The sequence below is a fragment of the Nelumbo lutea genome, chromosome 4, assembly GCF_056320005.1.
Source record: "Nelumbo lutea isolate HS-2025 chromosome 4, American lotus-T2T, whole genome shotgun sequence".
NCBI lineage: Eukaryota > Viridiplantae > Streptophyta > Magnoliopsida > Proteales > Nelumbonaceae > Nelumbo > Nelumbo lutea.
In genome coordinates, this window is record NC_142687.1 from 89,005,398 (window position 1) to 89,031,136 (window position 25,739).

Below are 25,739 nucleotides of genomic sequence, written 5' to 3' on the forward strand. Positions count from 1 at the left end.
CTCAAGTCTTCAGCTGAAATTGAGCTCAAGCTCGAGCCTCATACTGTCTTGGCGAGCTAAGCTCGAATAGCTAACTATTCGGCTCGGCTCAACTTGAATCCACCCTTAATTTGCGGTGTGTAGTGTGTTGAAGTCTTGTTGTGTAGGGCTGATCTTTGGCGAGGAACCTGTTGATTGGTAGGGAATGGTTGATCCATTTATGCTCTCTCTGACCCATGGATACTTGGGTCCTCTTTTACGAGATCAAATTTGCGCCCCACAACATATTCCAACCATGTATTGGGAACATCTCCCACTAACAACTTTAGGAGATGTTCCCAATGCACGATGAGATGTGCGTGTTGGGCACAGATGTGATCTCCTCTTTTACGTTTACTGAAGAAATGATTCCTTTTATATCAGGTCAAAGGAAGATAGCACATACTCAGGTCTACATTCAACCAAGTACAGTATGCAGCAATACAGCAAATCAGATTGCCAATGGACATATAGTTGAGTGAGCACATGTCCTAGTCTGTAGGTTGTCAATGGACTGGTTTTGGGTTTGATCCATCCAAATCAAAATCAATTAGAATAGATTGGACGGACTATAAGACATATTAAATTAGACCAATACAAACTTAATGGTCCAAAGTATTCATTGGATTGGATTGACCTGGTCCATCCATAATGGATTTATATATTAGATTGGGTTGGATTGAACCAATATACGGTCCATTGATAAACATGTATCAATGGACCAGGTTTGGTTTGGAAACAATCTAAATTAAAACCAATTTGAACAGATTGGATAGTCTAGACATTGAATTGGATTGGTCCAAAATGGTCCAAGGTGTTCAACAAATTGAATTGGACCTACTCCATCTATAATGGACTTATATTGGCCATATCGGATTGGACTGAATCTAGTCCAATTGACACCCCTACTAGCTTGGATGAAGAAATCTTCTGGGGTACTAATTGTGTCTGCTGCCTATAAAGAGTTGCATCTAGGGGTGTCAACAGTATTCGAAAATCCAATTTCGAATTTGAATTTTGACATAATCAAATTGAATTCAGTTAATTTAAATATCTATTCGGTCGAATTCGAATATGACTTGATTCAATTCAATAAATATCTGAATTCGATCAATTATTTAATTCTTATATATTTATATACTTTATATAAATAAAATATTTCTTATATATTTATTAATTACCTAAATTAATTAGTTGAATTTGAATCGAATAGAATGTTTCAATATTTAATTGAATTGGAATCCGAATATTAACTTTCAATATCCATCGGATGCCAAATCAAATTCAGATATCAAAATTCGAGCCGTTTATGTTGCGTCAACAGACTAGACAATTCTCAAATTCACTAGTGAGCTTGGAGTATGATCATAAAAGGCGCTGTTGGAGACTAATTGCTCTCCTTCTTGGCGTTAAAGTAATGTGTTTCCGACTGTAGATTTTGTTTTATCTATTAACCATGGCAGACTGTACAGTCTGTTAATTCTTAAGCACACTATTTAGCTAGGTTTGCTTTATCTATTAACCATGTTCGGACCTGGTCTGTGTGTCCTTCCTACTTGTATCGAGGAGGATTGTATTTTGAACACGTAATTAATGAATTTTGCCTTGTTAGGCTTCGGGGTAAAAAAAAGGTTGAAGAATTCTCAGGATCAATCTTATGTCTCGTGTCTCAAGTTTCAAGTCTCATCTAGCTTCCAAGACTAAAATTTACAATCCAATGATTTGAATTTTGAACCTAATAAAGATAGCCCATGTCCTCTATCATGGTTTTTAAAAACGAACCAGTGACTGAATCGGTCAGGGGTCCGGTTACCGGTTTAAATGGTCTGACCGTTTGATCCGAATGGCTGATCCATTCCAACAAAAAAATAAAAAAATTGAAAAACAGTAAAAAACCGTTCAAACGGTTAACCAGCCAGTTCAGCGGTTTACTGACCAAAATCAATTGTTTTGGAGGAAAAAGCGGTTTTAGAGGAAAACGGAACCGGTCAGGTGACCGATTCCCAATTTTTTCGGTCTGACCGTACGGTAAACAGTGTCCTCTATATTCCTATTAATTTTAGCCTCCATTTGGATAAGATTTTGCTTTTCGGTTTTGGACTATGTGAAACAAAGTTGAGCAAAAACGTGTTTTGAGTGTTTGGTGAGAGTTATTTTAAGTTGATAATCTAAAACCAAAACATTTTTTCAGCCCCAAAGGGCAAAACCTTGAAAACACAAAGCCTAAAATTTTGGACCTTAAAAACACATATCCTTAAGCTTATCCAAATGCAACCTTAGCTTTCAAAAACTGCATAGCAATTAATGATGGTTTTGTTTCTCATCGTTTATCGTTAATATTTTATTCTTCTCCGTCTCCTTTTTACTCTACCTAATAGAAACAAGGGGTGAAATTTTACTCGCTCTGAGAAAAAAAATTACTTGCTTTTGTACATGTGCAGCCCACAAGTGGGACATCACAAGCTAGAGCAAGGAAGCTGATTGATATTGCACCCCCTACATACTTGTTATTGGGTATTGCACCTCTACATACAGAGAGCTAAGAAGCAAAGCCATTTTCTAAAGCTTTGACAATTATTCCTGTCCTCCAAGCTGACAGACTGATGGTAGCAATGAATGTCTGACATGTTTGATTTTAAGTTCCAGTACAATGAAAAGATAATCAAATATGCAGCTGCATTGAAAGATAATATTGAACTTCCCTGCAATATTGGTCATTGCTAATGTTACACTAGTATCTGGTAAGGGTTGTTGATAATTTCCACATTAATACACTGTATTTTTAAATATATATATATATATATATATATATATATATATATATATAAGTAGAAGAAAAAGATCAGCCAGATTAAAGTGGATTTCTTCCAGATGTGTATTCTCTAAGGAATTCAACAAATTGGTTTTCAAGAGTTGAGAAATCATTACATCGAGTTCATGCTTGGTAGATGTTGTGAATTGCTTTATTTATACTTCTACAATCATAATCCATTGTTTTCATCCAGTTCTCAAAGTCTCCAATTTCCTGTGTCATCAGATCCATATTCCATAAGAATGTTAGAACTCAAAGTAATTGGAATATATATATATATATATATATATACACTAATTTTCTGTACAAACCATATATGATATATCCTAGACCTGTTCACGTGCCGGGCGGCCCAGGCCAGGCTCTGCCTCTTTATAAACAGAAAATCACAAGGCCCCAGCCCAATTTTGACATGTATTTTATAATATATTAAGCATATATTATTATATTTAATATATAATACTTTTTTCATTATTAATTTCACTATTATATAATATATATTATATATTATTAACATAATTATTATATTTCTATTATATATATACTATTATCAAGGGCTACCCGACCCATGAACAGGTCTAATCACTGCAAAGGAAACCTGCATGACAAAAAGATACTTCATATCGGCCCTCATGGAGAATTATTTTCCACACCTAATTTATCTTGCTAATGTTTTGATAAAAAGTATTAAGTATGCAACTAAGCACTATCAATTGCCAGATGCTAGAAATGTTTCTTTGTAGTTGGTATAATTAGATCGATCTACCCCCTACCAGGCAATTGTTTTCATAGAACTCCATTTGTGCATAACCTTTGAATTGATTATTAATGCTATCTCCCATTTGAGCAGGTAAATTTTCTTGCATAGCCATAGTTTGGTTTTTTCAAGTAAATGCCCAACAAAAAATGTGGGAGGTATAAATATGGCAAGGAACTCATCTGAATATTAGATAATCAATATGAGATTTAAATCTACTTTAATCTAAACTATAACAGCCCATACTGCTAAGCATGAGATCAATCTATGCTAAAGAAAGTCCTCCCCCCCCCCCCAATTCTTGTAGCTTCTTTCAATGCTTAGTGAAGCTAGCAAACCCTTGGAAGGAATAAAGAGAGGAAGAACATTAACTATATGATTTATATCAAAGATGCCTAGATACTTGTACTAATATGGGATATGTGGATATGACTCTTTATTTATCAAAATCTAGGAAACATAAGCTGATCCCATGATCCTATTGTCAGTGTTTTAAGCTATTTATCTAATCAAACACTTATATCCTCTCAAATTCAATGAAAATTATGAAAGTCTTATTGTAAGATTTGTTAAATATGTCTTACAATTTTTTAAACAGGATAAATACATAAGTGATTAGAAGTTAAGAGGATAATATTTGAAAATAATGACGACATACCGTACACATATCAATGTAGTACACAGTGTGAGTATCTTATCATATTGTGTCAACATTGACACACTAATCATTTTCAGGATTCCAGGTATCATCATTAATGACATATAAGTAAAAACCAGTACTTTATTTTGCAAAAGTTGGATGCTGGTTAAAAGGTACTCTAAGTGGGGAATGAAAATAGCATATCCTAGTGAATGAAGTAACACATGACAGCATGCCATAATGTCAAATGCCATAAAAATTACACAGAAAAGACAAGAACATTCCTAAATGAAAGAAGCATCCTATATCTAATTGAAATTTGAAATTTTGACACAGAAATTTAGTCAAAGTTATCACACTTGTACATGGTATTCACTTATTGTACATTTTAGAGAAAATGGTTCTTATAAAACTGAATATTCTAACTAGGGAAAATGATTCCTCTGGGAGTCCAATAGGGTACCAGAACTTCAATCCATTAAAACTCTTGATTGTCAAGTGAAGATTGAGTTCTTGTATACAATTTCTTGTTTATCCACGTTCTGTTTTAGGACCACCACAACTTGAGTTTTAGCCCTGCATGATACTTATATTTATGGCCCAGGCTTACAACTGGAACTTTCCAGGTACATCTCAACCTTCAAGTGGTAACTTAACTTGGGTCACCTCATGAATTGCCATTAAATTTTTCCTTTTTTCTCCTTTTAATATTCTATTATTGCTTTCCTTGTGTACGCATTTTCTCTCAACTCCCACTTACTGTGGGAAATCTGCTCCTTACTCCTTATAAATAAATTGGATTGGAATCATAACAACTTTCCCAGGTCAAGAAGGTAGACACCATTGAAACTGGGAATCATGGAAACTTGGAGTAGGAGAAGGACATAGTGGAGGATAAGATTTCAAGGTGATTTCTATTGATGAACCTAGGATTAATATACCACAGATATGTCCAGATATTTTGATAATGGACCATATATATAGGATGGCCATGACTTAAAATCCCCAAGTTATATTCAAGGCTCAACGCCTCAACCTAAACAAGGTTTGTCTTCAAACCCTCTTGGTAGCACATTGAGAGATTACTTTTCTATTCTGAACAGATGCAAGCTCTATAAGAACTTTGCAACTATTTCAATCAAGGAGAGTGTAAACTTTTTCCACATTGTAGCTTTAAACCATAGGACACATCTTTTCAGTTGTCCTGAATAATCTTAAACAAGTAAGTTTACCCAAGAATCTTCAAATTTGTCTTTTTTTTTTCTTTCAAGCTGCATTAAGTTTGCTTTTGCTTGAGTGCTCAGTTGAACTCCTAAGAAAAAGCGAGAGTAAAGTGCTTTAAGCTAGAGTATATAATTGCATTAATGTGACTTTAAAAACATATAATCTTATTTGGTTTCAGAACAAAAAGAAAAACCGCATATACATCAGTTTGGAAACACATCTTCATGAAATAAACCCTTTTTTCAATGTCTGGATCCACTCAATTGCAAAATATGTAAAACCCACTAAGGCGGCACTGTAAACTCAAGTGTGCATCATGTGTGAACTCACCATACCTCTGTGTCCAAATTGGGACTTTGACCAAAAACAAGAAATGGTTTAATTGCTCCTTTGAGAGAAGGTTGTTACCTGGTGAGAAAAACAATATTTCTTTTGCTTTTGAAGCAAGAAAGAAAAATGCTTTTCCAAGGACAATCTAATCAATCCTAATTTTCTGTCAAATGTGTTCATGAAATTTGGACATTTGTTCTTTTATTCTAAGTAGCTATCGTGCTGGATCGTATCGATTTGTGGAAATTACTGCCTAATCTTCAGATATGGATTAAAACTATTTAAGCCGGTTGGTTTTTGCTCTTGTTTTGATTTTCCATCCCTGAAAAGATTGTAGTTTGACGTCCTCGCAGCACAAATTCGGTTTTCTTTTCTTGAAAGCTTAAGATCTTACAAATTAGCCAACATTTGTAGTTGATGTCCTCGTTTTTGTTCGGACTTTCTTTGAATTTATTTGTATGTATTATCTTCGAGGTTTATGTATCAGTATGTTTTGTGCTCTGATAGCTTCTGCTGGAGCAGTGTCGTTGCCAATTGGTTGACCTTAACAGCAGAGATTAAGGCATGACCATGCCAGAGGAAGAGCCAAAAAGGAAAACAATATATAACGATTAACGAATCCTAAAGTTCCATGAAAAGGCCTTATGCTCTACTTGCCAGCCAACCACAAATGACTAACCTTAACAGCAGAGTTTAAGGCATGAGAAGCAGCAAGCCACTGATCTGTTTGCTTCGCATATCGCATAATCGTAGCAGATAAAGATCGAATTTCGAGTTCAATTCGTTTTTCATTGATGAAAGATTCTTGCACTCCACCATTGACCGTGTCCAGCAAAGCATCTGAAACTCGAATTGCAGTTTTAATGGCAGCCTTCTTTGCTTTCTCTGTTAAATGGGGAAAATTTCACTTTTTAGGGCTTCCTTTCACTAGGGTTTCAATCATCAATACGAAATTATAAGAAAAAATAAAAGAAATGAATCGACGATTTGAACCATAATAGAAAACAAACTCAAAATGAGATGATAAATTTGTTAAACCAGAGACAGAGTGAACTGAATTTGATTCGTCTCCATCCTATAAACTTTAGAAGAAATAATTTTATAAAAAAAAAAATTGAGAAGAAAGAAAACAGACCGGTTTCTTCTCGGACCCTTAGGGAGGTCTGCTGATGATCGTGGACGAGTTGAAGCAACGAAGATTCTAAGCCTCCCACTTCTTTGCTGTGTCTCTCGATGTTTGGAGAGCTCCGCACTCGCGTCAGGGGCTGACGGGAATACATTTTCAGAGATCGAGCCAGAAATCAGAATGCAGCAGGTGATGTAGCGGGAAGTCTTTGATCGGAGTTGTGGAATTGGGATCTACTCACAACAAAAATTGAACCGAACACGGTTCGAATCTGCTCAGTGTCTATGCGAATACAGATCATGCTGGAATGCGAACAATTTTTCGTTGTGAGCCGATCCGGGCTCGAAGTTGTTGTATTAGTGTGTAGTCTAAACTTGCGCGTTCGGATCGGCTACCAACCCACTGTACCAATAATGCCCTAATGGCTCAGGTCTGCTCACAAGCAACGTTTTAAAAAACGACCCGAAAACGAAACCGCTTTGGCCACTGGTTTTCGGGTCAATGGTCTAATTGTTGGGTTCGAACGGACAGACCGTTCTGACAAATAAATTTAAAAAATAATTAAAAAAATGGTCAAAATCGTTGAATAGGTCAACGAGTTGATGGTTTGATTGCTTGGGTCAACGATTTTGTTGATTTTTTCAACGGTTTTTTACCAAAATCGGGTTTGGGGTAAAATGGAACCGCTTGCCTGGATGGTTCCCAGGCTGAACAGCCCGACCGTCCAGGCCAATGGCAGTTCAAAAACATTGCTCACAAGTACAACAAAAATTTGTTTTTTAGGGTTCGAGTATGATATGGAAAAGATATGATATCCGAAAAAACAACCGACCAATTAACCAAAATCATAAACATGGTAGGGGTAGGGAACATGGTGTTATTTATCAAAATTTATGGGTGGATTTTGATTGATCTAAACTCTTTTCATTCCATATCTTGTCTATATAATAGATTTTCCCTAAGTTTCAATATGATTTGTGTCTGCACATCGCAGACATGGTGGATCTCATAAAGTTTTATGGTGGGTTCCAATCTCATGGTGAGATGTGCGGATATAGATCACATGCATAGCATGTTGGGATAGTTTTTGTTGTGAAAACTTGTTTTGAATGTGTGACTGTGGTGGCCTATAAAATTCAGGTTGAATGGATTAGACCGTGCAATACATATATTACCTAGAGAACATAATTATATATTATTTATTATTTATTGATAATGTATGTATTATCAATAAATAATAAAGAATATATAGTTATGCTCTCTAAGTAATATATGTATTGTTTTATATTTAATTTAGTTTTAAATTTTTATTTATAAAAATATTAAAAATTTGCAATTTGAGGTGAAAAAAAATGATTTTTTTTCATGAAATTAGTGGGGCAAGGCACCTACAAAAAGATCACCTCAATCGGAAATCATAGTGCAAAGTTAGGGCCTTCGAAAGTTTGTGATGTTGTTCGATCTAAGGTTTGTTGAGTCGAACACACAACAGATAGATCCTGCCAATTAGACGAGGCTAAGGTGGAAGGATGAAATCGTGCACTAAGGTTTGCAAGCACATAATGATATCATATGCCCAAGGAGATTTTCCCTATAAAGGTACTCTGATGTTCAAGTTAGTAAGGGAGATGAATAGTTTGTCAGGACAAGTTGTAAAAGAGCAGATGGATCCAAACTAAGAAGGACGCTATGGATGTAATAATGATTAATGAGTTGAGAATCAAAATTCCTTTACCTCGAGGGATAGTTGGCTAGGGACTTCACGAGGTTATTGTGACGATGCCTTTAATAAACAAATGGTGTTGCTGATGTGTGGGTTGGAAGCACCATTTTCTGAGAAAATGATGCCTTTTTTTTTGGAAACGTTGTTGTCAAGTATGATATTTCCTGGAGCAACAACAACACTTTATGTTTGGTACCAGTGCTCTATATATGTAGTTAGCACTGATACCCATTATAGGAAGTCCACGTCACTGCCACATCATGTTCTCGTTGGTAGCAATGAGCTTCGATATGAGAAAACGTCAAATGTGACATTGCTCCAAATCATGCCTTCTCGATTTCCAAGGAGTGGCTTGGAGCACCATTTTTGTGGGAAAGTGGTTCCTAAAATATTGATGTTTCATGGAGCACTGTTTTTTTCCGATGTGGCGCTGATGTGTCACTATTTTCTAGAGCAACGACATCGATGCCAAACAAATGCTTTGTCGCTTCATTAAGCCACAACTCTCTTGACTGTAAGTGCCATAAGTGTTCTTCAAATTTCAGGCATTTATTGTATTGGGATTAAACATCTTTTAATTTGCTTGGGTTGAAGGATTTGTTGAATCATTTTGCTCAAAAGAAATACCTTTGGAGTTCCAGTTCCATCTATTTTTTTTTTTGGTAATGTCTCAAAAAATCTCTCTGTGTTCAGAGAGGAAAAGCTTCTTTTTAATATCTTTTAATTCATTCCCTTCTAAGGGTGGTGGATTTGTGTTTAAGGCCCTGTTTGTTTGTAGGTAAATAAGCATGGAAAAATTGGTCAATGGGTAAAAGTTACTCATTGACCAATTTTTCCATGTTCTTTTTTGCATTAAGCAATGGGCTCCATAGTAAAGTTACCCTTACTTTACTGGGTAAAACTTATCCATCTCCTAGGTGGGTAAATAAGTTTCATAGTAGGAAGAAAATTTTACAATACATAATGGAACCATTTTACCCATTTTAATAGTTAATTTTTATGGGTAAAAATATCATTTTATTATTTACCTGTGAATCCTAAAAATCAAAAGAACATGGGCAAGTGCACTTACCCAAGTATAACATTTACCTGGATATGCTGCAATGTTACAAACGAACAAGGCCTAAGAGAAGAGGGTTGTGAGGTATGAGAATGTCTGTTGGAACCCCCACATTTAGAGAGAAAGATAATATAATTTAAATCCCCCACAAGAACCCATGGAGTATTTTGCAAAGTTTAATGGAGTTTTCAGCGTTCACTTTAGTCTCAAAAAGGAAAATTATATCTAGGTTAAAAGTTTTACACAATTTCTTCGGGTTTCTATACCCTTAACCCTCTTACATTCCAAGATAACAAATGTATTTTGTGAGAAGCACATAATAAACAGTATCCAAAGTAACTTGAGCAGGAATAGTGACTTTGAATTATAATAAAAATGGACAATAATAGAGCATATATAGTTTTAAATACCTTGAAAGGAATTGAGATCTGCTCCTCACAAAGGGCGCCTCACAATGATCTCACTGGCACATCCCACCGTGCATTGGGAACATCTTCCGTAAATAATAACACATAACTACATAAGTATGGAAGATGTTTTCAATACACGGTGGGATGTACATGTGAGGTCGGTGTGAGGCGCCCTTTGTGAGGAGCAGATTCGATCTCCCTTGAAAGCTAGAGCTACAACCTGTTGTTATTACTTAATATTTGATGTTGTCATTGGGAGAGGATTTTTACTTTTAGGAGTTGTGATCCAATTCTTTATATGCCCGGATGGGCCTGATATTACATGTCCAAACCCAATATTGGGTTAAATCGGGCCGGACATTTGGGGTGGCCGAGTTTGATAGAAACATGACTACATAGGCCTAGAAATTCATGTATCGGACTAGGCAGGGTCATAAATGATCATCCTTAGAACCAACTATGAAACCGTGAGAGAAAGGTTCGGGTTCCAAAACCCTGGTTACTAATTAGAGATTATGCGTTTGTAATGCAAACAATGAACTTGATATCAACGAGGAGATAAAGGAGGATACTTGAATAATAAGAGATTGGTTGTGTGTTGGTACTTTGGTTTAAGGGAAAATATAAAAGAGAAACGGAAATTAGGGGAAACATTTTAATGAATTTCTTCAACATTCCTATCAAACCAAACATATCTTAAAGTAATATGTCAAGAATATTTCAGTAGTTTCTTCCTTACTCCTTAATCTTGATTGTTTGGGCCAAGTTTTGGGAGTACTTAAAAATAAGTGCCAACTCGAATAAGCATTTATTTTGGGTTCAGACTACACCATTAAACATTTATTTTGAATGGATCGAGTACGAATCAGGCAATATCTAAATTTGAATCTAAATTTGATTATCTGATATTTGAAGGATATTGAAAATCAATGTTCGAATTCGATTAAATACTCAAATATTCAGTCTTTTAGATAATTAATAAATATATAAAATAAAAATTTTATTTATATAAAATATAATATATATATATATATATAAGTTATTTATAATTTAATTATTATTTATAAATATTAACTAATTCGTTGAATTCGAATATTTATTGAATCAAATCATGTGATATCCAAATTTAATTCAATCAGTTAAACGATATGAGTAGAATATCAAATTCGACCGGTTATGAATCTTATGATATTCAAATTATCTGATTATGCCGAATCTGAAATTAAGCGCTTATTTGAGAAGCCCAAATTTGGGTTTACAAAAAAAAACATCGAGCTTGCTTTTAATTTCTCATGCAATAACGCGCTTATTCGTTTTTTCGTTCGAAAAAGTCCCTGATGTCTTTTTAAAATGCTAAAATTACCCTTTACTGAAATAGCATACATAGGGTTTCCCTCTCGTCGGTGACGATGTTTCTTCTCCACTTTTCTTCTCACTTCACAAATTCCTAGCAGTGGCCTCCCCACTCCAGAATTGAAGCAGAATCTCGTATTTTCCAGGTTAGTTTTCTTCTTCTTCTTCTATTTTTTTTTCTTTGTTTTCTCATCTTCAATTGAACCATAAGCTATCTGTTTCTCATATATTTTTTTGAATACTCGTTTCTTCTTACTGAAATCAATCTCATTGTTCTTCTTCTCCAGTCACTCATGATTGTTCTGAATATCTTATTTTTCTGCTGTTCAATCATCTCACCCGTTTAATTGGAGAGGATTTTTTAGATCCGGTACAACTTTCAATCATTGAAGAATAGTTTTTCATTTTCGTTCGACCATGGGAAAATGATATATATATACCTGATATCTGTCTTTAACTGTCTAGTCGGTTGTTCTTGTAGTCTAGCAAAGGCATGGGTAAATTCATTTTAGTCATATTCAACCTGGTCTTGTCTGGTCTTGTGTCTTGTGTCTTCTTTGAAGATGAAGTTCTCTTGTTCTTCCTGCAACATCCGCCCACTGGAACATTTCTCAATCATCCTTCTTTGGTCCAATACCTCTTACATGCATTGCAGAAATACGGAATACCGTAGTTGTGAGAGGCTGTAGTTGTTATAGAAACAGAACTTGGTATTGGTGGAATCACATCTTGGACATTTGAGAGCCTGCTGAGTTGAGGCCTCAATCTCTTCTCTTGCTGTGGTTTCGGGCAAGCCAACAAGTCTTGTAGTGAGTGGGTAGCCATGGCCTGGATGTATATCAGAAAAACAAATCTTGTGTGAGGAAGAATGTGCCAAAATGCTAATCTGAGGTTTTGAGTTTTTTCCACCCAAATTTATATCAGTAGCCCCTGCAAATGAATTCCACCCAAGTTTTAAGCAATATTTAACTTGTAGTGATTTCCATGCCCCCAATGATGACAGCATTAGGCATGAGTCTCAACAACATCTGCGCACCAAGGTAATTTTTTACCTGGGTTGTTGGTGGCAAGGAAGAATGTGCCAAAATGCTAATCTGATATTTTAATATCACAAACTTGTTTCTAGACATATTTGTGTTTGGAGATGAAACAATTTATCCATTTGTGTTCTTTTGTTACTATTAATTTCTATAGCATAATTTTTTGTTATTAACCCAGTTAAACTAGGTTCTTTGTAATTGGAATCATTGTAGATTTTTAATGTGTTACATATAGATTGTAATGGATTGGATTAAGCTTATTCCACCCAAATTTTAAACAATAATTAAATTGTAGTGATTATCATGCTCCCAATGATGACAGCATTAGGCATGAGCCTCAACAACATCTGCGCACCAAGGTAGTTTTTTACCTGGGTTGTTGGTGGTGAGGAAGAATGTGCCAAAATGCTAATCTGAGGTTTTGAGTTTATTCCACCTAAATTTATATTAGTAGCCCCTGCAAATAAGTTCCACCCAAATTTCAAACACTATTTAAGCGCACCAAGGTAGTTTTTTACCTGGGTTGTTGGTGGTGAGGAAGAATGTGCCAAAATGCTAATCTGAGGTTTTGAGTTTATTCCACCTAAATTTATATTAGTAGCCCCTGCAAATAAGTTCCACCCAAATTTCAAACACTATTTAACTTGGTAGTGATTTCCATGCTCTCGGGTGATTTCTTATCACCTTCCTTTTGCATTCTCTCTTTCTTTAGTGAATTTCTCTTTAGCTTTCAAAAAAAGTGATTTCCGTGCTATCAATGATGATAGCATTAGGCATGAGCCTCAACGACATCTGCGCACCAAGGTAATTTTTACCTGGGTTGTTGGTGCCAGGGAAGAGTGTGCCAAAATGCTAATCTGAGATTTTAATATCACAAACCTGTTTCTAGACATGGTTGTCTTTGGAGATGAAACAATTTATCCATTCTGGTGTGCTTTTGTTACTATTAATTTCTATTGCATAATTTTTTGTTATTAAAGCAGTTCTTTGTAATTGAAATCATTGGAGATTTTTAATGTGTTACATATAGATTGTACTGTGGTTTGATTGAAAATATTATACTTAATGAAGTTTATATATATGTATGTATGTGTGTGTATGTGTTCCTTCTAATTAAGTTCTTCAATGATATTTAAAACCTATGAATCAAAAAAATGATATTTAAAACCTGAAAAATAAAATGGTTATATGTCCTAGACAGCTAATGTCTTTAAAGCAGTACTCATGTTATTGAATTTGAATGTCCTTTCCATAACCCTACTCAAATCAATTTTCTTAACAATCTTACTGACCTCCATGTAAAATGACATTTTCATTATCATCCTCTAACTCATATTCCTCCATCACGCTTCTGGCAACAACAACATCATCCCTGGAAGATTTGTCAAGACTCTCTGCAAATGGTGTTATTCTTCACTTTGATCCTTGAGATATTCTTCTACCAGAGTTTTGAGTACTATTTACAGGAACCTGTTTAGATATTGACAATTAATGGAGCTATATGATTCAGATCTTTTCATACATGATCTTCAACCATTCTTGCAACTCACCACAATATTACTTTCCTTACTAAACCAGATTCAGTAATATTTTGACATGGACAAGCCTCATACAAAACTTATTGAGCCATTTATCTTGAAATTCCCAAATGCTTCAACATGAAATCATAAATTGTTCTTCATAGTCCTGCTCAAATCTACCACGAGTCTATCTTAACTTTACAGCATGTCCTTGCCATATGATTGATCCACTGCCAATATGAGGCTTCACCTATTAGTTTGATTAGACATGTGCAAACAAATACATGCAGCTATCCCCCAACCATGTATGCTTTCTTTATTTCTATTTTCCAGATTGGAATATGAGGGTTGCAAGTAAATCACTCTTTTTTTGATAAGTTTGTGAGTAAAGAACTCAAACGTTTAAATCATTGAGCTTGAGTGCATAAGATATGCACTAGTAACCAAAAAAAGTACTTGCATTGGTATTGGTTGGGTGATTGTTTTATCAATTTTAAATTGAATGACCTTGCCTTTATGTTTCTTTTCAGTTGTATAGCATTGGATGTAAGTGCACTTCTGTATGTCACCAGTTGTATTTCACTTACTAGGATCTTGATATAATTCAGATTCCTCTGAGCCCTAATGGCATTGCAGAAAACTATATTACTCAAGGCAGGTGTTGGATACAGAATTTACACTAGAAGTTAAGGTGTCCAACATGCACACGATATGACCTATATAGGTAACATAGGGAGAAATCTTTTCTTTAATCCACTATGGGCATTGTCTTTGGTCAGATTAGAAAACTCATACTTTTGCACTCCTGTGAATGATTGAGAAAGTTGATGCCCATAGAAATTTATATAGATTGTCTTGCATAAGAAATAGATGTGGGTACAAGTGGTTTTTGCTAAAATTTGCTAATTTAGATTTTTCAGAAAATGAGATATTGCTAGATGTCTTTATCAGGGGTGCAATGTGTGGGAATTGAAACACTTAGAATTTCATTGATAGTTGAGGGGGACTCCAAGCTGGTAATTGGGTGGCTAAAAGATCCAGACTCAGTTATTTGGAACTACAAGGAAGCTGCAAAGAAGTTCAAATGGCTAACCTCTAATATGATTGTTAGAATCCAGTGGCAAAGAAGGTCGGCTAATGGCTTAACAGATTCTTTAGCTAAGCAAGGGGTTTTTAGGAAATCTATCTTTCAGGCTCAATTGTAAGCTGATTTTTACCTGAGGCTGCATCTTGCACCTCCTCTTGGGATGCCTTTCTGTATGCAGCTTGGCTAGTTCTTAATAAAATTCTTCTTTGCCTATAGAAAAAAGAAAACATTTAGAACTTCATGGAGTAAAAAGCGAATGTATGTGTATGTGTGGATTAATTATCAGGAAATCTGTTATGCACTGCAAAATCTTAGAGATGTTTTGCTGGTAAGTAGAACAGACCAATGTGACATTTTATTTTATATGAGCAAATTATTTGTACCAGCTGTTGAAATCTTGGGGCAGACAAACATGAGAGGAGTGGGAGGGCCATTACTGTGCATAGGGGATCTGCTGGGTGATGTCGGGGAAGGAGATGGTGGAGAGCACTGGGAAGCCCCTTCCTTATCATCCTCATCTTCTTCAGGTTCCAATATAAATGCTTGTCTTCAACCAGTTGATCTTAAGCAACTCTTCCAGGTAATTCTTTCTATTACCTTGTTATCTGGAGTCTAGACTAGTTTATCTTGTTGCCCTTTTGTTTCACCTACAAGCCCTCATTTTAGAAGTGCCATTAAAGTATATTGAATTTAACCAGGTTCACTGAAGTAGTTTATGTACAACCATAAAAAAGTAATTTGTCATTGTTTTTACTTTAAACCTTTTTGTAAATTTTCTTCAGATTTTGAGCGTTTTCACTTTTCATTTCATTACTTTGGTATTCAGAGGATGATAAAGTGTGTTACTTGTACAAAGAATTGCCTTAATATCATACTTGAAAGCTGGAATGATAGTGCACAAAACAAATGCCAAGTCCTGCTATAACAAATAACAACATTTCTTTATATATAAATATAACCCTGAATAACAAAAGGAACAGTTGGTTTACCTTCTCTGAGACAAATGCCAAGTGCATATAGAGTATAGACTACTTCAATAACAACATTTCTGGTAATCATCTTTGTTGTCTCGTTCCATGATTCTTACATCAGGAAAACTACAACCAGTTGAACGAGGCATTGGCGGGGACTGACCACTCATGGTCATCTCTTACTCTCAAGGTGATGGATCCCTATTTTTAGGCACTTCATTGAACTGTCACTAATCTCCAGCTAATCTGATTGTGTTGATTGTAATATGTTATTTTAGTTATGTACTGCGTTGGAGACTGCAGACAAATTGGTCCAATTTGCCAATTCAAATGCCAAAATACTTTCAGAGAAGGTTGAAGAGCTTGAAAACATTGTAAAGCGGGAAGACTCTGCTGTAGCGGCAGCAAAAGTGATTCATCTTTCAAGAAACAAAAAGTAAAGACTTGTTGGAAACGGAATTTGAATGACAAGGCTGAAGAGTGAAGATTTGTGGAGTTTATGGAATTTGTTTTAGTCAAGTTAGTAAAAATGTTGGCTATTCTCAATTCCACGAGAACAAATGGAATCCGAAATGGAGAACATTGCTTATTTATCTCATTGCATTATTATATTGAGTTGTTCCTTTTCTCAGTTATTTTGGGCAACATTGTTAAGTCTGCAAGGAAGTGAAAGGTAATTTGTGAAAGGAATAGCATTGGTTTAGTCATCAGGTGGACTGTATCTATGCGTTGCCTTCCGCTGTTGTTCATCACTATTTCGTCCTTGATTGAATTGTTGAACTTCAACAGTCATTTATCTACAAAAATATATATTTTTTGCATCAGTTGTGACTTGTGAGATTGTACGCGTTACAAATAAAATAACCTTATTCCACTCGAACGGTTTTCAGGGTCGCCCAAATAAGGTGAGATGTAACTCATGTGACAGTAAAAAAAAAGGGTTTTGATCAAAGGAAAGTCTCGATATGTAAAAACTTGGGATGGAATGCAAATGTTGCAGGTGGGAGTGTTCTAGATGTTTTTTTTTTTTTTTAATTTTTTAATTTTTATTTACCTAAATGCTGCGTTTGGTTGTAGTGCAAGTAAATTTGTACTGATGCAAAATTATGATAGTGCAAATGATTTAGGTGCAAATTCTGATTTAGTGCAGTACAAAATAAGTAAAATAAGATCTGAAGACTATAAGATAAAACCCAAAACAAAATTAAATCAAAAATTGCATTTCTATGCATTTGTATTAGTGCAAATAAAAATTGTATTGCAACCAAACACAGTCAAAACAGCAAAAATGCAACACTGATGGAGTTGGTAAGGAGTTTTTTTTCTTTATGCACTTTGCAGGTTGGAACGGGAATGATCCAAACTTTCCTTTATTTAGGTTGCATTTGTTTGTGGTGTAAATCTGAATTGAGTACAAGTTGTGCCTAATTTATAGTTTTATGATTTGTATTCTTTTAATGCAAAATTTGCACTCTCTTTATTTCTCTTTCATATAAAGTGTGGATCACATGGATTTGCTTCCTACCTTCCCCTCAAATTAATACCCTTTTACCTCATTTCTGTTTCATATAAATTATGGACCAAATATTTTACTACTTACAAACAAATAAAACAAGATAAAGTCTAAAGCAAAAGTAAACTAGGATTTACATTTCATCCATTTGCACTCCTATGCATTTATACCAGTGCAAATGAATTCACACTGCAACCAAACAGAACCCTATGTATTCGTTGATTTGTAGTTATAGACTTATAGTTAAAACGTTGGTTAGACACGGGAACAGTGATACTCGTGTAATATCCACCAGTTACTATCCACCTTGTATGCTTGAGAGAGAGAGATCTGACTTCTGAATTCTGAATGGTAGGTTGAAGGGAAGTGCAAAACTAGAAGAGCAGATGGGATCATAGAAGTTTGTAGAAGAGTGGAGCTAGGCTTTGAGGACTAGGAACCATTAAAGAAGATATAAGAGTGAAAGCTTCGAGTCTACATTGTACGCAACCAACCCCAGAAAATCCTTGTATAAAGAGACCAATTTCTTCCCTTCTATTCCCTCTATCCAAAGTTGGCATCTTAGACTTCAAGCTTCAAAGCTCTGTTTCACCATTTTTCGTGGATTTTGGCAAGGCATAGTGGTGGCCTTCGTGGTGGAGGCAGTGGCGGTGGCGGTGGTGGACAAGCAAAGCTAAAAATGCAACCAGATGGCCCTGGGCCTGGAGGACCTGGACCTGGCCCTGGTTGGGGTCCTGGGCCTGGAGGACCTGGCCCTGGTTGGGGTCCTGGGCCTGGAGGACCTGGCCCTGGTTGGGGTCCTGGACCTGGAGGACCTGGCCCTGGGCCTGGTTGGGGCCCTCCAGGTCCAGGTGGCTTTTTTGGTGGTATCGGAGATGGTTTGTGCAGCTTCATATCTTCATGGTGAGCAATCTCACTAACTTCGTAGTTTTAAAAACTCCTCTTCCTTTATAGTAGTACCCCCCAAAAAAGAAAACCCTCTTTTGCCTTCTATCCCTAAAGCGATGGACTATGATATCGGAATTCATGGGGTGCTTTAATTGATTAAATCTCTTTCGGTAATATGTCTTTCTGGTATCATAGATTTTTTCATTTCTAAATGATGTATTTTCTTGGGGCTTCGTGCATACTATTCAACGGGAATAACCCGTCTCTCATTCCCCAAACTTCACAGAAATTGATCCCAAATCACTGTTACAACCAGCCAAAGACCTTACCAACTCAGCCGGCAGTTGATTCCAATGCACCTTCTACTCCACTCCCCTTCAATGTTCTCTTATTCTCCACCATTAAATTAGAGATGTAGTTTGCACAGTTGGTTGAATTATTGGGACAAAGTGTTATATTGCAGGGAAATTGTCTAAAACTCACCATGAGCTTTCAACATTTCTCTTAAAATCACAACTTTTCAAAATGTCTAAAACTCACCATGTCAATAAGTTTTTTATTTTCCAAAACTCACATTCCGTTAGTGCACCGTTAATGCTTCTTAACGGAGGTGTCCATGTCAGCATAAATAACAATTTTCATGACCAAATTACCCTTGAATGGTGAGTTAGAGGAAAAATTGTCTTTTTCAGTTTTCAATTTTCTTGTTTTTTTTTTTTGCATTTTTAGTGTTTTGTTATAATTTCCAATGTTTCGTTATATTTTCTGTTTTTTTTTTACATTTTTCTCTTTTCTACAATCTATAAATTTTCCTGTATTTTTGTTATTTATTTACAACTTTTGTGTTTTTCTATAATTTTTGGTGTTTTTCTACAATTTTTATTTTCTGATTTTGTTTTTCAATTTCTATAGTTTCTATACTTTGAAAATAATTTTTAATTTTGTTTACAATTTCTATAATTTTTTATATTTCTTGTAATTTCTATGTTTTTATGTGTTTTATATTTAATTTTTTTTCTGAGCTTTTTTCTTTTTCATGTCTAAATATTAAAATGATAATATATTAACACCCGTTAATTTATTTTGTATATATTTTATATTTTTCTATAAAGATCAAAATGACAATATATTAACACCCGTTAGTCTGAGTTTTAAACATTTTGAAAAATTGAGTTTAAGAGAAATGTTGAAAACTCATGACGAGTTTTAAACAATTTCCCTATATTGTATATTGTGTTAGAAACTTTTTTGCTGACGAAGTCATAATATCAGATTTGTCAAGGGGGGATTTGTAGCCATCATATTTATGCAATTCAAGAATCTTTTACGTGGCAACTAAGGTGAGATCAGCTTGAATCAGTGCAAGGCATGTTCGAACAGCTTTTTACAGCGTTGCATAGGGAACATCTCCACACTTTTGTGCTATAATGGGTGTTTGACGGGCTTTGCACTGAATTCGATTTCAAAAAGTTCAGGAGAAGAGTTTAACCCAGAAAATCTTGCCACGTGTTCAAAATTAATCTTTAGACGGCCTTTATTAGAAGTATGAAGTTTGAACAACCACTGTGATAAATAGGGATGATATTTTCAGTCTGATCCGAAAATTTTGGGTTTGGGCTTAGATTTTGACAGGCCAGTACAATGCAACCATACAACCCTTGCAATTGCGAAACACGTGTTCAAAATTCTTCTGCTGCTCTGCTGTCTTTAAGGTAGACTAATTGTATTGTTGGGTCCTGCTGTGTTTTGCGTCTGTTTGTCTCTTTAATTATGTGTTGTTTTCTCTGGTTTGATGGCCCTAACCTTACTCATTTTTAAAGCCCATTAGTTGGTGTATATGGTGTTTGGTTCTGTTGCTGTTTATTTGAAAAATGATGCTAGTTTAGTGCCGCAGAGACATTTTCCTTTGAAACTCTATGGAAAAGTTTCTTTTTAATATTTCTACCAATACTTGCGCATTTTTTCACTATTTAGCTTATGTGGCATTTATAAATGCCACGTTTTTTCAACCGTTTTTTTTATTTTTCATGATAAAAAAATAAAAGACATTTTTTAAATAAATAGCAATAGAACCAAACAGTCCCTAGATTAACCATAAGATCCCTTTGCATGCTAGAAATAGGTGCAATCGTGTAGGAAATCACCCCACCTAATTCAAGTGAATGCATGACTCAAAGTATTGCCACGTTGTTCTTATTGTGCAATCCAAAGGGGCGACACTGAATACAAAATAATATAGAATATAATATTTTGTACTCTACAAATTTATATTTATACTTACAAACTGAGCCTTAGAGTTTCAGTGACTGAAAACCGGTACATATCCATACTTTGAACCATGGATAAATACAGGTTGTATGTATACATTGCGTATATGCATTCATGTATGGGTATCACAGATAAAGCAAAGCATTTTTCTTTCTTATGAACCTCTGCTAACTGTTGGAATTTTGTTTACATGTTTTACAGCTTCTACTTCTTATGCTGTTGCTGGATGCTACAAGACTGCTTTGGTGGGCCTCCAGGACCTTTTGGCCCACCTGGGCCTCCAGGACCTCCTGGTCCACCCTAGTGATTTGGTGATTTTTGCCATTGGGAGGAGGCGTGATGGCATTCATGCAATCGTGGGTCTGTGTTTGTGTGTCCGTTCAAGAATAAGAAGAATTCTGCCTTGTTGACGAATTAACCACTGTATTCTCTACCAAAAAAAAGGCAAAAGAATAGCCAGGTGGAAAATTGTAGTAGAAACTAGAAAGACTCTTCATGCCTAAATATGGAGTCCGGATCTGCTGTAGTCTCAAAGCAGTGAACTGTGCTGTAGACTCAATAACTAAATGCCACTTACACATGTGGCTTTCTTCCTATGTGCGATAGTTAATAGAATACAGAATATATTTCTTTCATTATTTATCTCATGGTTTATAAAACTGGATTGGACTGGACGGTCGGATTGAAAAACTGGGAACTGGTCAGTGACTGGTTCTGTTTTACCCAGAACTGTCATTTTGCCAAAAACCGTTGATTTAGTCAGTAAAACGTTGATACGGGTGGTTGAGTCATTTAATTGCTTTGACCATTTTTTATTTTTTTATCAGAAAGAGCCGTCTGTTTGATTTGAATAATCGGACCATTAGACCTGGAAACCAAATCCCTGACTGATTCATTGTCCGGTTAGATTTCAAAAACTTTGATTTATCTAACTTTTTAAATCTTTTTTTTTTTAAAACTTCACGTTCCCCTCTCTGTCTTTCTTAACCTTTCTTTCTTTCCCAAACCTTAATCTACAAATTTTATTACAAGGCTTTTTGTGAGCTTATATGCAGTTCATGGTTCTCCTTTACCCCTGGTCTGATTTCAACCATAGATGCAATCTCACTTGAGCATACAAGATTGTGTGCCAAACACGTACAGATATTGGGGAAGAAGGACTCGGCAGTCTTGATCTTGTTATGACCATCATCTTCCTAGCTTTCACTCTGATCACTATTTTTAATCACAGCCTCGATCAACATCTTGAATACACAAAATAGTGCTAAACTGGTTGAGGTCGCCTTCGGGGACGAAAAGGGTTTGGGAAGGAAGGAAAGGCCAAGAGGGTCGAAAAAAATAGTGGAAGGAGCATGCAAAAAATTAAAAAAATGAATAAATAATAAAACGTTATGTGCCTTAGGAGAACTCACCCCTAAAAGCTAGCTGTTGGAGGGAGGGAATCCAAGCATATATATACCCCACAACAACATCCCATACTACCGATGTGGGATACCTCACATTAGCATCCCATATTACCAACATGGAACAAATGGGTCATAACATAAAACAAATATTTACTCCAGTAATAATGGTGTGTTCTGATTTATCAAATTTTAGAGGGTGTTCATTAATATGAATGATTTGTTTTTCAAAAAAATAAAAAAATAAAAAGAACCACACAACTTGTTAAACACCCCTTTAATCTTTTGGGAAAACTAACTGTGACATAAAACTTTACCAGGAGGCAATATCCTTTCTAATATTTTATTCATATTAAGCTGTGTTTGGTTGCAATGCAAATAAATTTGCACTGATACAAAACTATGATAGTACAAATGATTTGAGTGTAAATTCTGACCTATTTTTGTTTCAAGTTTTAGCTTATTTTGTTTGATTGTAGTACAAATGAAGTAGATTAAGACATGAAGCAGAATAAAGTAAAATATAAAACAAAATTAAACAAGAATTTTGCATCCTTTACATTTGCACTCCCATGCATTTGTATTAGTGCAAATAAATTTATACTGCAACCAAACACAACCTAGGCTCAGTTTTATAAAGAATACAAATACAAATTTGTAGAGCCCAAAACCTTGCATTTTGTATTGTTTTTTATATATTTATATTGTGCATATTTGTATTTGTACTCCTTCCAAATTGAGCCTAAGAAATGTGTAAATACAAATATGTTCCTGCAAAACCTTGTATACAGTTCACATTTGTCTTTCTAAGCTTTGTATTTGCACTTTTCCCAGTCATAGCCTAAAGGCTGCACTTGTCGAAATATTTACTCCGAAGGTACAAGTTAGATGGGACCAGATCTAGTAGGCACACCATAAATAAGCAAGTTAAATGAGCATTTGACAAATATTCTGACAACTATCAAAAGTGGATTTTAATCATTTTCAATGGTGAACTGAGGGTATTTTAAGGGACATATATCAAAAAAATTTTTAAGTACTCATTGAAAATGCTTACAACGTGTGCCGGCCGGATCCAAACTGAAGTTAGATAGGCAAATAATAGAGAAGCTATCTGTCTGTCTAATTGCACCGTCCAAAGCAAATATTTCTGTAGGTTCAACCGTAGCCGAACAAGATTATGTAGCTGACTTTATATAGTTAGGATGAGGCTTAGATGTTAATGATGATGGTAACGGTGAACTTAATCATGAGTAGGCGTCTTTCTAACCCCAACCTGGCCATGTTTTAGGTTTATGTTAGCCAAGCTAATTTTGGTTTGATACAATGGTTTCAACCTGCCGTTGACCCGATCAGTCAAACTATCACTCAACCACCACGTTTTATGTTCATGTTTGTCAAGCTAATTTTGGTTTGATGCAATATTTTCAACCCGCTATTGACCTGATTAGTTGAATTGCTCGAATTGTTACCCGATCAAAATTTTGGGTCCAGTTCAGTCAAGACCTATCGGATGGTAAAAAACTATTGACTTGGTAAAAAAAGTTCAACCTGTCTGGTTCAACCATTAACCCATTCGACTCGGTGACCGGGTCGCAGATTGCACACTCTATGCATGCAAAACATTTGGAGTTTTGCACTCCGATGTCCGACTGGGGTTATTTTTTATTTATTTTTATTTTGGATAACTTTTCGAGATCTATGCATCCCAAGGAACATTTCCTCACTATTTTCACGAAAAAACCCTTTTTGGCCTCAAATTATAATTTTTAATATTTTTATAAATAAAATAATTTAAAATTGAATTAAAATATAAATAAAATAAATAATAATACATATAACATATCTAAAACATATTTATATATTATTTATTGCTTTTATATATACACATACATGCGCTGACATGTTACGACCTGAACCATTAGACCCGGCTGGTCAAACCGATGACCTACAACCAGCTGGGTCAGTTTTTAAAACACTGGTTTGATAAATAAAATAAAATAAGAGATAAACAGAAAGTTTGCAGAAAATTCCAAGCATATTTTGTAAAATCTTTTTAAAGCTCTCTCTCAACTTACCATTTCTCTATTATTTTTTATTTTTTATCAAACCAACACACACCTTAAAAGGGTGGGTGAAAATAATAACTAAATTATTTCATCCTAGAAAAATATCATTGAACCATATAAAAGGGAAAAGAAGCAGAGAGACCAGGATATGAAGATATTGTAGCTTGTTTTGGCAATTACTTGCAAATACAAGAAAACCTCATATGTGGAAGGGCTGTTTTGAATGGTAGATAGGATAAGAAGAGTTGACATACTGTTGGACTTAATTTAGAATTTATGATGGAAAACTTCAAGGCTAAGCAATCCCAATCCCAACCCCAAACCCATAGAAAATCTTCTATATAAGAATCAGTAACCTCTCTTTGGATCCTCTCGGCTTTGCTCAAAGGTGGTGGCACCTTATAGCTTCAAGACTTCTCTCTCTCTGCAGATACTATCGGTGGGCATAGTGGTGGTGGCAGCAGCAGCGGTGGTGGTGGTATAAAGCCAAAGGATGGGACCAGGAGGACCAGGAGGACCAGGAGGCCCTGGAGGCCCTGGGCCTGGTTGGGGTCCTGGACCTGGTGGACCTGGGCCTGGTTGGGGGCCTGGTCCTGGTTGGGGTCCTGGTCCAGGTTGGGGGCCTGGGCCTGGTTGGGGCCCTGGTGGCTTCTTTGGTGGCATTGGAAATGGTTTGTGCAGCTTAATTTCTTCTTGGTAAGCAAAATTAACTGTTGCTGTTTCTGAGTTTGTCATCTTTATTTTCTTCTGCCATTAATTAACTCATTAAGGTTATGTTTGGTTTGATAGAAAGTAAGAGAGAAAAGGAAATCAAGGGAAAAATTCTGAACAAATTTTGTGAAAATTCTTGAGAACCTTTCGTGATTTTTTTTTTTGTTTCAACCAAAAAAACATCGAAGGGATATTAATTTAGAATATTGTTTTTTTTTTCTTTCTTACAAATGACACAGTTCTAATTACTTTGTGCTTTGCTGTTTCATTTGTCAGCTTCTACTTCTGCTGCTGTTGCTGGATGCTGCAAGAGTGCTTTGGTGGGCCTCGAGGACCCTACGGCCCACCTGGGCCTGGTGGACCTCTCTTCTGATCCAGTGTTCCTGCTTGTGTTGTGTATGAAATACAGCGGTGTGATCAGATCACTGATTGCCCGTTTCATAAAAGAAGATCTAGTTTCAATTTACTGGTGTATGAAGTATGAACTAATGAACTGCCACGTGGAGATTGTGAAAGGCTATTCAGGAAGTTCAAATATGGATTCAGTTGCTGCACTTTAATTTTATCTACCCTTATGCCTCTTAAAATATGTCTTTAATCAATCTGCTTAGTACGATGCCTTTTCGATATCATAGTCGAACCCTAATTTGTATTATCTATCGATTTTCGTTCTTTAACACATCTTTCATGTGAAATTTTATTATTGGGCTTGAAAGCTTAGACAAACACAAACATTCATACATTGTCTGAAATTTAATTAATTATAATGGAGCAAAGAGAATCAAACACTAAACCATTTGTTCAAACAGATTATGA

The 25,739-nt window shown here is 35.5% G+C and overlaps 2 protein-coding genes and 2 long non-coding RNA genes across 5 annotated transcripts; 3 read left to right on the plus strand and 1 right to left on the minus strand.

Moving 5' to 3' along the window:
• Positions 1-2,677: 2,677 nt before the first annotated feature.
• BLOS1 (GCN5L1 family protein) lies at positions 2,678-7,335 on the minus strand. The gene is made up of 3 exons (XM_088985151.1): positions 6,917-7,335; positions 6,461-6,666; positions 2,678-3,043 (listed from the first exon to the last, which is right to left on the minus strand). Exons 1-3 carry the CDS (start codon positions 7,059-7,061, stop codon positions 2,954-2,956), a joined length of 441 nt encoding a protein of 146 aa, XP_088841277.1. The 5' UTR covers positions 7,062-7,335; the 3' UTR covers positions 2,678-2,953.
• Positions 7,336-11,369: 4,034 nt separating this feature from the next.
• On the plus strand, positions 11,370-16,895 carry LOC148861651 (histone-lysine N-methyltransferase). Of its 2 annotated transcripts, XM_088982803.1 has the most exons (5): positions 11,370-11,599; positions 11,741-11,823; positions 15,487-15,680; positions 16,193-16,261; positions 16,350-16,895. In XM_088982803.1, exons 3-5 carry the CDS (start codon positions 15,513-15,515, stop codon positions 16,509-16,511), a joined length of 399 nt encoding a protein of 132 aa, XP_088838929.1. In that variant the 5' UTR covers positions 11,370-11,599; positions 11,741-11,823; positions 15,487-15,512; the 3' UTR covers positions 16,512-16,895. The 2 variants fall into 2 exon arrangements, with proteins under 2 accessions (XP_088838929.1, XP_088838928.1); XM_088982802.1 differs by lacking the exon at positions 11,741-11,823 and having other exon boundaries at positions 11,373-11,599.
• Positions 16,896-18,291: 1,396 nt separating this feature from the next.
• LOC148861652 (uncharacterized) lies at positions 18,292-21,375 on the plus strand. Its single transcript, XR_016112478.1, has 2 exons — positions 18,292-18,487; positions 20,942-21,375. It is a non-coding gene; the product is annotated as an uncharacterized LOC148861652 (long non-coding RNA).
• Positions 21,376-24,581: 3,206 nt separating this feature from the next.
• On the plus strand, positions 24,582-25,510 carry LOC148861653 (uncharacterized). Its single transcript, XR_016112479.1, has 2 exons — positions 24,582-24,908; positions 25,200-25,510. It is a non-coding gene; the product is annotated as an uncharacterized LOC148861653 (long non-coding RNA).
• The last annotated feature ends 229 nt before the right edge of the window (positions 25,511-25,739 follow it).